Below are 13,684 nucleotides of genomic sequence, written 5' to 3' on the forward strand. Positions count from 1 at the left end.
ATACCATGTGTGTGCCGTGCCTTCCCACCCAGCGTTGACTCTGGGGACTATCATTTCTTCTTTTTCCACAGAGCTGAGAAGCTGTGTCTTCAGTTTTCTCTTCAGCGCATCAAACTTTTCAACTTTTTTGTGCCTTCCTGTCCTTATTTTTCATTATTTTTGTCGTAAGTCTATGTTTTTCTTGTGTTCAAGTATTTATCCTGACTTTGGTTTAATTTGTCAACGTTTTGGTTTGTGGCCTTAGAGCCACATCAAGCCTCACTTCTTACTTAGGAGCACCAATCATTATTGGCACACGTTCCACTTCTGCTCCGCAGGCCACTGAGCCATTTGATTTAGCATCAGCCATTTTCCCCTTCCATGTCAGATGGTACCGAGTATAATCTTTTCTGTTTTTGTATAGTCTAGTCCAGGGCTGCCCAAGTCTGGTCCTCGAGATCTACTGGCAGGCCAGGTTTTCAGGATATCCACAATGAATATGCATGAGAGAGAGACTTACATACAAAGAAGGCAGTGCAGGCAAATCTCTCTCATGCATATTCATTGTGGATATCCTGAAAACCTGGCCTGCCAGTAGATCCGAGGACCGGACTTGGGCAGCCCTGGTCTAGTCTATTTGGGTCCCAGGTTCAGGCCGCAGGGGCCATGGACAGCAAAAGGATGAGACAAGAACAAGGTGGTGCATAAAAAGTATATTTTATAGGAGTAGATCTTTATAAATACAGTGAAACCTTGGTTTACGAGCATAATTCGTTCCAGAAGTATGCTCGTAAACCAAATTGCTCGTACACTTCCCCATCCCCATTCGCGGTTTTGGCAATCGCGATTTCATATATTCATGATTTTGTGGGGAGGGGGGGAAAAAAAGAAAATCCCCAGAGTTTAGCCTTCCCCCTGGTGTCCCGGCCTTACCTGGTGGTCTAGCGGGCTTTCGGAGCAGGAGCGATCTTCCTACACTCCTGCCCCGTGTAGATCGCCAATAGGAAATGGCTGTGGGGAGTTCCCGTCGTAGTCTCGAGAGACTACGGGAACTCACGGCAGCTATTTCCTATTGGCGATCTGCACGGGGCAGGAGCGTAGGAAGATCGCTCCTGCCCCGAAAGCCCGCTAGACCACCAGGTAAGGCCGGGATGCCAGGGGGAAGGCAGGAGGGAGGCGGGGGTGGGTCAGAGCCAGACCAGAAGATATTCACGGTATTTCACCATTCGCGGTCTGGCTCTGCCCCTATCCCCTGCAAATCCAGAGGGAGAAGTGTATATCAAAGCGAGTTTCTCCATAGGAAGTAAGGGAAACTCGTTTTGATCCGTTCCACCTCGTCCCACCCACCCCCGAGGCTACCGACGCTGCTCCGTTCCCCCCCCTTGAGGCCACCGATGCTGCTCCATACTCCCCCTCCCGCGATCCGGCATCCCCCTATGCAAACCGGCATTCTCCCCTCCCCCGCTCGCGTCGCCCCCCTCTTCCCCGCGATTCTACATCCCCCTCCCGAGCACCGAAACGAAATCCCTTACCCCGATTGGGCACCGGCACCAGCAGCAACGCATAGGACATGCCGGTGCTGGTGCCCGAAGATCCTCCCTCTTCTGGGCTGGGCAGTGCGTCAAAGGAGATCCTCCCTGTTGCCTGTGCTGGGCTGGACTGGGAGCTTAGGCATTAGAATTGTTGGAAAACAAATATACGTAGGGAGTCTTCTGGGTAATGTCAAATGATGTTCTGGATGATATGTGGAAATACAAATCAGTGCTACAATACTGTGAATAAACAGAAGTAATTTGCCAAATGCGTTCGGTAGGGCGACACGTCATGACTGCAGTTCTGTAAATGAATAGAAATATAAAGTGCACAGTGCATTTGGTGGGGTAATAAAGTAACAGACATGTGTGCAAGTTGACTCCTATGCTCAAAAAACAAAACAGGATATTACAAAAACATGAAGGCAAAATGTGTATGATAGGGCAACGCGTGAATGCTGCGGTACCGTAAATAAACAAAAATATGGTTTGTACAATGTGTACGATAAAGTAACAAAGAAACAGGCATTATTGTGTGTGCGAGCACACTAGCAAACCTAAAAAACTGTCAAGTGCACGTAAAAATATATAAAAAGTAAAATAATGTATTAAAATACTAAAAACATTAAAAACATAATACCTTGAAACTGGGATCAATTCTAACAAGATTAGCTAAACTGAATAGAAAAAGCTTTATTTAATGGAGCCGCCCTAAAAAACAGTAGACAAATCATGGCTATGTCATAAAACAAATGTCTTGAAAAGTGGGCCTCCTTGTTGTAGTTACAACCTTACTATCAAAGATTAAGGGCTCCTTTTACAAAGGTGCGCTAGTGTTTTTGTGCATGCACAAGATTAGTACGTGCTATAGCGTGCGCTAGCTGAAAAATTACCGCCTGCTTAAAAGGAGGCGGTAACAGCTAGCATGCGCTAAAACCTTTGTAAAAAGAGCCCTAAAATGTCCAAACCCACTATAAGTACCAGTTCCAGAAAAAATGATAAATGAACTTGTATTGGTCATACCATTACATGTAGAAAAATATTATAGGAGACTCTAAACAGATGCGGCACATACTACTCATACAAACATCTGAATGCAAAACAGTGCAATAAAAAGTTCGAACAACTGCACGCTGACGGAACGACGGCACACAAATCAAGTCTGCTGGTCATTTTGCTTTACAGTCTATTAAAAAATAAAAATGTATATATATACTACTGTCCCAGAAAAAGATAGAGGGTACATACTAGAGTTTTATACAGTAGTGCTTGGAGCCAAAAGATCTGGGCGTTCCAGAGTTAAAAAAGTGGTGGCCGCTAAAAATGTAAATTTATACTGTGCGGGAGTGTTCTGACGTCACGTAAGAACATGAATACATGCCTTTTTGGCGGCAAGAATGTTAACAGAACATATGAGGTAAAGGCACTATGGACATTAAAGAAAAATGATGGACCTACTCAAACTAAGCCAAGAAGCTTAATAACAATGACACTATATAAAACAAGATATTTATGTTTTAATTTTATGGTTATTACAGGCATGATTGATTCTGATTACTGTTAAAAAATACGTATGGTTATAAATAACCTTTGTCAATAAGAGTTTTTTTTTAATACAGTATATATATTTTAACTAACATAGTAAACAATTGATATTAAAAATATACAAAAATCAATCTATCATGCCATCATAAATGTATAGCAACATGTAAGAATGATTAAAAAAAAGATAATTTAAAAAAGGGGGTAATAATGTAATGTCAATGTTCATTGATTATAAAAGACAAAGCGTGATACCAATAGAAATAAGGATAAGCAGATATATCATGAAAGTGATGGAATAATCAATAACTGTGTAAAAAATGGTCTAACTTAAGAGATCAAAAGAAACAAAGATAGGCTACATATAAGGTCTCAGGTCTAGTTCCATATTCAAACCGTTTGGTATAACAGTATTGTTAGGTAGTTTCCATAGCTGGTTCTATGGATGACAACACCCACGTGAGAATATGCCTGCTGTCTTCTGAGAACACCTGCTTATAGTAAGTATCTTTGTTTGAGTGTCTGCTCTTTCTGCTTCACCAGACACTGATCAGTTCTTCAATCATCTCCCTTGCTCCTGCTAAGCTACATTTATGGTCAGAGACCCTCTCCCCCCTTTCTGCTGCCATTGGTATTTCTCCATGCTTATTGGTTCTCAGTCTTTAGTTATGACACACCTGACAATGTATGTGCATGGCAAACCTGAACATTAATTTTGTGCCTGGGGAGAAAAACCTAAATATTTCAATGTTAAAATTGATATAGGGGCAAATAGAAAATATTACCATAAGAACATAAGAATAATAATTCTGGGTCAGACTGATGGTAAATATGGTCCATGATCATGCTTCCAATCCAGCTCACAAAAGATTTGAAAATTCTACGCACAATATTTTAAATTCTGCAAAGTTTTGCATAGAATTCCTCCATTATAAGGCCCAAAATTCCTTCCTGCCTTTTTTCTTTCTCAGGCTCCAGCTTTCTTGGTTCCCTTTCTCACTCCAACTGCAGTTCTGTCTCCCTCTAAATCCCACCCCTTTCTCACTTGCATCCTGAATACCCTCCCTCTCCCCCATGATTTGGCATCTCTCTCCCTCTCTCCACTGGCCAATAATTTCTTCTTCCCTTCCCACTCCCCCCCCTTTCTGGTCTGGGTCACTCTTTGCCTCTCTCTCCTGTCTCCCCCCCCCCACACACACAATTGTGGGTCTAACATCCATGCCTCCTCCTCCTACCTCCCCCCACCCACTTGTGGGTCCAACATCCATGCCCTTTCCTCTACCTCCCCCACTTGTGGGCCCAACATCCATATCCCCCCCCTTCTCATGTCTGGCCTCTCCCCCCCTCCTTCCCATGTGGATCTGATATCCAGAGCTCTCCCAAAGTAGCAGCCAAGTTTTTCATGGGTCATTTCCTGCCCTTCCGTGACATTATAAACATTTTGGATTTAAATTTTATCTTATGCCTTTTCTCAGCTCCAGTGAACACTATGTATTCTCTTTGAACACAAAGCAAAAGTGTGATACTTTTGCTTCATGTTGAAATAAATGTTCACTAGAGCATCTAAAGTGCTGAGAAACTTATGCCACAATTGCTGATTTTAAATTCACGTCCCTTAAAATGGTGACTCGTGTGATAGGCACTGTTCTGGTAAATAAACACAGGAGTCTGTACAATTGGTGAATAATCCATGCTCACGAACTGTTCGCAGAAGGATGTCAATCACATCTTTCAGCTCCTCCTCTATCACCAGTGGAGTATACTGTAGTGCCCTCTTCAATATTTCCTTCTGCAAGTGAACTGAGGAGGTGTGTTCTGATTTGCTCTGTTTAGTTGGTTGGGGTTTTTTAAAAATTATTTTTGAGTATTGTTCTTTAGTTTGAGAGGCTTTGGTGCTCAGAGGACCCCAATTTTGAGGCTACACTGCCTGAGAGAGGATGCAGACTCCGCAAGGGTGGACTGCAGCTTGCAGGGCAACCCCGAGGTGTATCTGATGAGCCAGCCTGCTTTGGGTTTCTTCGAGGCTCTGAAGAAGGTGAACTAGCTCCCAGGATTTATTAGAGACTTGGGCACAGGCTGTGGGGCCTCTATGTAATTTCCTTTGGGTTTCAGGGAACTGGCTGCATTTTAATTTTCCCCCATCATGCTATGAAGATCTGTGGTGGTGGAGTCCTTAGTTGGTGTCTGTCTGACTGGTAGCCTGCAAATCTCCAGTTGTGGATTAATTCCAACAAGGATTTGAGGCAGAAAGTCTTTTCCATTCAGTCAGGCTAACATAGGCAGGCACTAGTAAAGTACAGGGAATATAGCCCATTTTGCCCTATGAGGAAAATCAGGAGTGGGGGGTTAGGTAAATATGTTTTTATGGTTTTCTGGGGCCAGAGCTAGGGTCCTTATTCTCCAAAACTCTTTTTCCTTAGGTTTTTTTTTTTTTTTTAACTTCAGGAGAGCCCCATGGGCTGTTTTTGGTACAAATTCACTGCTGGTGGCCATCTTGGATTTTAAATGATATATATTTTTTTTCTCTCTCTCCCTCTCTAAACCCCTTGATTTGGCTCAAAATTGACTGGGATGGACTCCTCAAGCTGTTATGCCCATATAGCATACCAGTTTTATGCCGGATGTTCGGCTGATCAATGTCTGTGTACTTCTTGCAGCGGGGTATACGAGGGAGGGGCGGGAGCCTCAGGCTTAGCCTCCACTGAGTCCTCTGCGATTGGGGAACTGTAGGGGGTCTGAATAGTAGGGAGAAAATCCCTTCCGGAACCCACAAACAGCAAAGGCTTGAAATGCAAGTGCATGGATGCTGCAGAGTCCAAGAGAAATCAGTCTGAGGTCCTGCATGGGTCTATGGGGCTACCTGTTCAAGGATTTACCCAAGAGTTTGTGAACCTCCTGTAGAAAGCTTATTTGATAGTTCTGGGATGCACTGTATTGCCTGGAGGGAGGGGCATACCAGTATAGGACCAGGGAGAGATCCCTCTCCCAGAGGTCTTCCTACTGTGGATAAAGCCAGCTCCCAGCCTAAGTGATCAAGCAGAACAGGACTGGGAGGATTGGAGGTTGGATCCATGCCTTTATTGTCCCAGAGCTTAGCTGCTTTCCTGGAGGATTCCAGTTCCCTGTCAAGAATTGGTAATCAAGAGGCAATAGTTGCTTTCAATCAGCGTGAAGATTCATTGGTGCTGCGGCTTTTTAAGCCGGCTATTGTCCCACATGTTACAGATGCACTCAGGGAGTTGAAGTTGGAGCCCCCAGAAGCCATCCACTTCACAGTTCACAGCCATAAGTGGAACAAATATTCAGACCACCTATTTTCTGGACATCACCTTGCTGGTCACTAAGCAATGGCACAAACTGTTTAATTTTTACCCTATGGCTTCAGAGTTTTAGCAGTTGTTTAGTCAGCCAAAAGTGGATTTCACAGTGGCTCAAGTGACTAAACGTACTTACCTCCCTCCCTAGTGAAGATAAAGGATGCACAACTTTATAAGATGGACATGGGGATCAAAGCTGCAGCAGGTTAAGGAGGAGGACATCTGCCCCCGGCTGGTGCTGGAAGGGGTGGATTATGTGGCATATGCTCTATATGACAACATCAGAGTCATGAGCAAGGTGTTGGTATGCTGTTTTGGCCCCCAGGATGCTCTGGATCAGGCAATGGGTGGACAATTCAGCCTCCAAAGCCACTTTAAGCAGACTGCCCTTCAAAAGGCAGGTACTATTTGGTAAAGGCTTAGATCTTATGGCTAGCATGGTGGATTGCCACCCTAAATCTCTGCCAGACAGCAGATCTTGCTAACCCACCGGGGGAGGCAGAGGCAATTTTCATTCCTCACAACATTCCTGCCAGTACTGCGCAGGTTTCTCTGATCAGAGATCTTATCAGGTATTGAGACAGAGATTTGGCAACTCCTGATGCCAGCAGCACTTGGGTCTCAAGTCAGCACAACCTTCAAGAAGTCACAGTGATACCAAGTCAGTAGCTATGCTCTTGCATATTGATAGTAGGCTGTCGACATTCTGGAGGGAGTGGGAGCAAAGTTCCTCGGACCACTGGGTCCTAGATCTAATTTGAGAGGATCACAAGCTCAAGTTCTATTATACTCTCCCCCCCCTTCAGTTTTATTCATTGATTCACCAGCTGGATGGCTGAAAAAGAGGCCAGGGTCTGAGCGATAGTGCAAAAGCTATTGGACATTCAAGCCAAAGAACCATTTCGCAAAGGAGAATCAGGCTGTGGCAGATACGCCATATATTTCATAGTGCCCAAAAAAGGCACAGAAGACTGGAGACTGATCCTGAACCTAAAAAGTCTGTTAATGCGGCTTTAAGAATACTGTGCTTATGCATAGAAATGATTTGGTCAGTCATTTTAGCGGTGGCTCCGAGGAATTGTTAGCCTCCCTAGATCTGACAGAGACGTACCTTCATATTCCTATTTTCCTGGACCAAAGGAAATATTTTGAGAGTCCATGTTCTTCATAGGCATTTCCAGTTTGCGTCTCTACCTTTCAAGTTGGCAACAGCCCCACGTACGTTCACAAGGTGATGGTGGTGGTCGTAGCTAACCACCACAGGATGAGGATACAAGTACATGCATACGTAGATGATTGGCTGATCAGAGAGCTATCAAGGATGGGGGATGAGCAGGCAGTGTGATAAGTTGTAGATCTACAGAATCTGGTCTGGATAATCAACTTCAAGAAGTGTCATCTAGAGCTGACCCAGTGCTTGGAGTATTTGGAAGTCGTCTTTGATATGGCGAAAGGCTGATTCTTTCTTCCCAAGCCATGTAAACAGAAACTCAGGAAACAAATTTCAGAGCTCTTAGTGGTGCTGAATCCTACAGCCTGGCATAACTTCCAGGTACTGGGCTTGATGGCACTCTGGAAGTAGGTCCCTGGGTGAGGGTGCATATGCGCCTCCTCCAGACAGCAACATTCTCCCCAGCTGCAGCTTCTCTGGACAGGGAAAACGAAGAACAGCTTGTGCTGGTAGCTCCAGGGGGATTCCTTATCAAATGGTATTCCCCTCTGAATCTCGTGGGTGACGCTAATGACCGATACCATCCTGTTTGGCTGGGGGGCCCCATTGCGGCAGCCATCTGGTGCAGGGACACTGGAACCTCTGGAGCTATGAGCCATTCATCTAGCGTAGAGGGTGTTGGAGAAGTACCTGAAAGTAAAGGCAGTGTTCTTGGACAATGCTTCCATGGTAACTTATATAAACAGGGAGACACCAAAAGTTTTTCATTATATCTGGAGATCTTGTTTAAGTGGGTGGAAGCTCATTTTCAGGCACTCTCTGCAGCTCACTTAGTGGGAATGGAAAACATACAGGCTGATTTTCTCAGCTGGCAGACTTAGGACCCAGAGGAGTGGTCACTGTCCCAAAGAGCGTTCAACCTCATTGTCCAGTGTTGAGGAAGACTGGCAATGGACTTGATGACTTCAGCCAAGAACACAAAGGTGAATTGCTTCTATAGCTGAAGAGAAAATCCAGGAAGCGTAGGGTCAGATGCACTGGTTCAGCCCTGGCCAGAAGAAAAGCTTCTCTTTGTTCCCACCTTGACCCATGGTGGGCCAGGTCATCTGCAGAATCACGAATCACTCAGGACTTGTGATCCTGGTAGCCCTGAGACAGATGCATCAAACTTCTGGTTCACATGGGACTCCTAAGTCGGGGACCAGTTCTCCTGTAGAATACGTAGCGCTTTGATCTTACGGCATGGATCTTGAACACACTGTCTTAACCTGTAAGAGTTATTTGGAGATAGTAATTTTGACTCTTTTTCGAGCAAGAAAGCCATCAGTATTTGCGACTTAAGCTAAGGCCTGGAAGGCTTTCCAGCTCCGGTGTGCCAAAGATCAGGAAAAGCCTTTCGAGGCACCAATCCCTGTCATGCTGGCATTTCTGCAAGCCAGACTAGAAAAAGGTTTAGTGGTGTCATCCCTCAAAGTTCAGGTGGCAGGCGTCTCATGCTTCCAAGCTTGAGGAGGAAAGCTATTGCTGGCATTTCATCTGGACATGGCTTGGTTTTTGAAGGAGGTGCTCAGGTTGTGGCCTCCATTGTGCAAACCTTTTCCATTCTGGAATCTTAATATTGTCTTGACGGACCTTTCTAAGCCACTGTATAAGCCTAGCCAAAAGGTGCCTCTTCTGGATCTCATGGTGAAGACGGTATTTCTGGTGGCAAGATGGATCTCAAAATTGCAGGCTCTTTCCTGCAGAGAGCCCTTCCTCAGGATCACAGAGGCTGGAATTTCACTGAATACAGTACCTTCTTTCTACTGAAGCCTTTCACTTCATCCAAGAGGTTTGTTTACCCTCTTTTCTTTCTATGGGTTCAACTAAGCAAGATATGATATTGCAGAGGCTGGATGTGTGAAGAGTTTTACTTCACTACCTGGATAGGCCCAATAATTCTCGATTTTCTGACCATCTTTTTCTTCTAACCAGTCATTCATAATGAGGCAGACCAGATGGCTTTGCATGACAATTTCGTTGACATACATTAGTTATGGCAAACAGACAATTATTTTCCTCAAAGCTCATTTGTGGGCGGGATCCCAGGCAGTTCCACCTGAAGAAATACTTGGTCTTTACAAGGTTCTACAGAGTGAACGTGGTGGCTCGAGAGGATGCCGCTTTTGGGTCATCAGTTTTGTGGGCAGGCTCATCTGTCCCACATTAGATGTCTGACACTGCTTTGGCAAATCACCTAACATACAGATTAGGTACTTCCTGGATAATCTTCTTTCTGTTAATACACTGAGGAATCTGTAAGGCTCATCCTGTGGGTTTTGCAACACGCCTGTTTTCTGCCTCAGACAACGGAATTGGAGTTCTTTTCCTGTCAGTTGAATGAACATGTATGATTAACTTACTAATAAAGTACTGAGTGATTGAGCTTTGCAGTTCCTTATGTGTTAGTGCTAGTTGCACGTTCATGATGATAATTGTCTTTTTTCATAATTAACAGAACAGAAATGTATGATATCTTCAGGGAAGTTCCCAGTGCCCCTCCTCTTCTGTTACAGTGGAGATCGATTGCTTTGGTACAAACTGACAAGAGCACTATACTCCACTGGTGAAGGAAGAAGAGCTGAAAGATTGGATTGACATCCTTCTCCAAACAGTTTCCAAGTATGGGTTGATCACCTAACGTGCAGACTCTTGTGTGTATTATCAGAAAAGATTAGGTAAGAACCTAATCTTTCATTCTGAAATATGGCCATGTTGGATAAGTGAAAGTCTTTATTTGGATCTGTGGTCATGCCTCCATTTTGCCATCTCTGTTCTGTATTTTCTTTGGAGTACTCTTTGGATTAATTCTTTGGGTCCACAAAGTTTTGAATATCATACTTAATATATGGTTTTCTCTCCCACTATACTAAATATAGCATTCTGGTCCTGAAATTAAATGGGTAGATGGAGCTAAGCAATTGTTGAAAATCGCAACTCATCTAGTTTCTACTGTGTATTCACAGGTAAGTATTTTGATTTTAAAATGTTGCATGTACTACTAAATGTATTTTTGTAATGTGTTTCCAGAAAAAAATGTTGCGTTCAATGCATTCCCCTTTAATAGGTGTTTTTTTACTCATCTAGATAGTGCTTGTTGTGTGTGTGGGGGGACTCCATATGTCTGTGTTTCCATCTGTATGTGTAGGCACAAAGGGCTGGATTCTGTATAGGATGCCAGTGTCTGCAGCTGTCTAAGAAGCGGCTGAGAATCACACACTGGCATCCTATACGGAATCATGTCTGCCCTAAGGGACAGATGCCCAAGTCCTCCTAACTGGCTAGATTCTTTAACCAGCACCCATGTCTGAGGCGCCAGTTAGAGAATTGTGCCTGATTCCTTGCCATCAGCTGATCGTGGCAAGGGAATCTCCCTGCCGCAATCAACTGTGTGGCTGGCGCAAGGAACCCCTGACACCCCCCCCCTTCGTGAAGTCAGCTGGCAGGAGGGATGCCCACTCTCTCTTGCTGGAACCCCCAAACACCCAAGCGAAGTCAGCTGGCAGGTGGGATGCCTACTTCCTCATGCCAGAACTCCCAAACCCCCACTCGTGAAGTAAGCCAGGCAGGGGGGGCCCACATTTTGCTGGCCTACATTTCATGCATCTGTCGCGGCCCTAGGGAAACTCCTAGGGCCGCTTAAGCTCACCCAAGGCCACTTCCAGGTGAAGCCACGGCCAGTCTTGGATGAGCTTACGTGTCCTGATGTATCTCCCTTTACCCACGACAGACGCCTACAGTGTAGGTGGCCTGCCTTGGGGTTGGGGTGTTGTTTTTTTTTGTTTGTTTTTTTAGAAAATGTGTCTCAATTGGCTGGTTAGACAGTAGTAGGATGCCTACTGCTGCCTAGAATCAGGACACCATTTATAGAATTTGCCCCAAAAGGCACACAGATTTTACTGTGTAGTTTCATACTCCGTCCCTGAACAAACATATTAGTGCTTATAAATGGGGAAAAAAAGAGACATGCCATTTGTCATACTATGTATACACTATTCAGCTTCCTTATTTTTATTGAATTCATAAGAATTTTCACATCAGATTTAAACAGTAACCCTTCTGGGAGAATGTCATTTTTTATATAATTTAGCTTTATCTGTGCATTTTAGAATTGGCAACTAACATTCATCAAGCCTTATGTATTTTTTGGAATGCAATCCCCAGAATTAACTATTAACTATAAAATTACCCTAGAGTAAATCCAACTTTACAATTTGTATTCAGATTGTAAGAGGCATTTGTTTAAATTTTTACTTTTTACTTCCCACAACTTGTTTTCCCAGAAGGAAGTCTAAAAATTATAATATATCATTATAAATTGCAAGCAGTCATTTTAAGAAATCAATCCATCTCTTATTCTTCTATTCCTGAAGTGGCAACCATGGCCCTTGGGGGCTACAACCTGGTTAGATTTTCAAGATTTCTGCTTGGTTCTGGCCCCTACCATTCTCCTTTGTAGTATCAGTTAAAGCTCTGGGTTTATTTTTTGCATAAACAAGAAAGAATCCAACCAAATCTGCAGTGAACCAAGCAGCAAAGCAAAAAACAAAACAAAAACTGCAGACTATGTACAGGATGCAGGCATTGTTTATTACACCGTCAATAAAACTACAACCTTATTACCAACCAAGGGACCAAACATGGTCCGTGTTTCGGATAACACGCCTTCATCAGGGGTCCATGGTGGATAAGGTATTGAAACAAACCGCAAAAAAAGGTATCAAACAAGTGCCTGTGTGAATCCAATGCTAAATCTGAACGTGCCTTGCAGTTTGTTTCAATACCTTATCCACCATGTACCCCTGATGAAGGCGTGTTATCCGAAACACGGACCATGTCGGGTAATAAGGTTGTAGATTTATTGACAGTATAATAAACAATGCCTGCATCCTGTACATAGTCTGCAGTTTTTGGTTGTTTTTTTTTAAATTTTTGTATTACAGATTTTGGCTTTAGGGAAGACATCTTTTTTTAACATTACTAATCTAATCTAATATTTGTGAGTTACACAAATCTAAACAGGCTCTAGGTGACTTGAAGAAGGAAAAGGGTAGATTGGGGAGAAGGAGGAGAAAAACCTAACCATACTAAGCAAAAGAGCAGGTGCTTAAGGCGATCTTGTATATTTAATTGTCAAAGAATAGAGTTTCAGTTTCTTCCGGAATTGTGTTCAATTGATGAGACTCTTAATACTTTTACTTCACTTTCTTATCTCATATAGATGTAATTCCCTGTATCAGGGTCTGCTTCAATCACAGCTATACAGATTGCAACTTGTACAGAATGCTTCAGTTAGGCTGTTTTTATGGGGGCAATGACCGAGTAAGGTTTAAATTTGCCTGCCTCTGCTTCAAAGTACTATACGGCCTGACCCCCAAGTACATAATGGACCTTTTCGCATTTTCTAATAACAAACTCAAGAGAAACACACACCCAAAACTCATTTCCACTCCACTTAGAGGCTGCAAAATGAAAAAACACCACGAACACCTTCTCTCTCACCAAGCAGTCCTATGAGGCAAAGATCTAGACCAACTGCTTTCGCCCACTACATACGAGGAATTCAGGAAACGCCTAAAAACATACCTGTTCCAGAAATACCTAAACAATTGACCCGCTCTCCCTCTCCCTCCCCCTCCCTATTCCACCTGAACTTACAGCACTGTTATAAATATAATCTGTTATCTTCATCTTATCGTAACTTTACGTTGCTATTTATCCCCAACAGGTCCTGTCGGACATTACCTACTAAAATGTACATATTACATTTTCGCTCAGCAAATTGTATTTCTATACTATTGCCTCCTGAGGTCTCTGATCTCTGTATTTCCTCTGAATGTCTACTTATTGTATTTCGCTGAATGTCCAGCACTCTTGATTGTAAACCGTCTAGAAGTTGCAAGATTGTGGCGGTATAGAAGAATAAAGTTATTATTATTATTATATGGCTTCACCACTGCTGTCTAAAGAACATTGGCTTTTGGTGGTGTATTGAATTCTGTTCAAGACTCTCATACCAGCTCGCCAATTATTTCATACTGAGTTGCTCCCAATTCTTAGCTCCCTTATTTCTTATGTTCCCTGGCGGTGGCACCCTCCCCTCC

The 13,684-nt window shown here is 43.5% G+C and overlaps 1 protein-coding gene across 4 annotated transcripts in view; it reads left to right on the top strand.

Moving 5' to 3' along the window:
* DOCK9 (dedicator of cytokinesis 9) overlaps nt 1–13,684 on the top strand; it is a 1,074,749-nt gene that overhangs the window by 574,104 nt on the left and 486,961 nt on the right. For all 4 annotated transcript variants that reach the window (XM_033947591.1, XM_033947593.1, XM_033947592.1 and 1 more), the window contains exon 22: nt 10,460–10,546. In XM_033947591.1, the coding sequence (XP_033803482.1) occupies nt 10,460–10,546 (87 nt within the window). The remainder of the gene's footprint in view (nt 1–10,459; nt 10,547–13,684) is intronic.

The sequence above is a fragment of the Geotrypetes seraphini genome, chromosome 6, assembly GCF_902459505.1.
Source record: "Geotrypetes seraphini chromosome 6, aGeoSer1.1, whole genome shotgun sequence".
Lineage (NCBI taxonomy): Eukaryota > Metazoa > Chordata > Amphibia > Gymnophiona > Dermophiidae > Geotrypetes > Geotrypetes seraphini.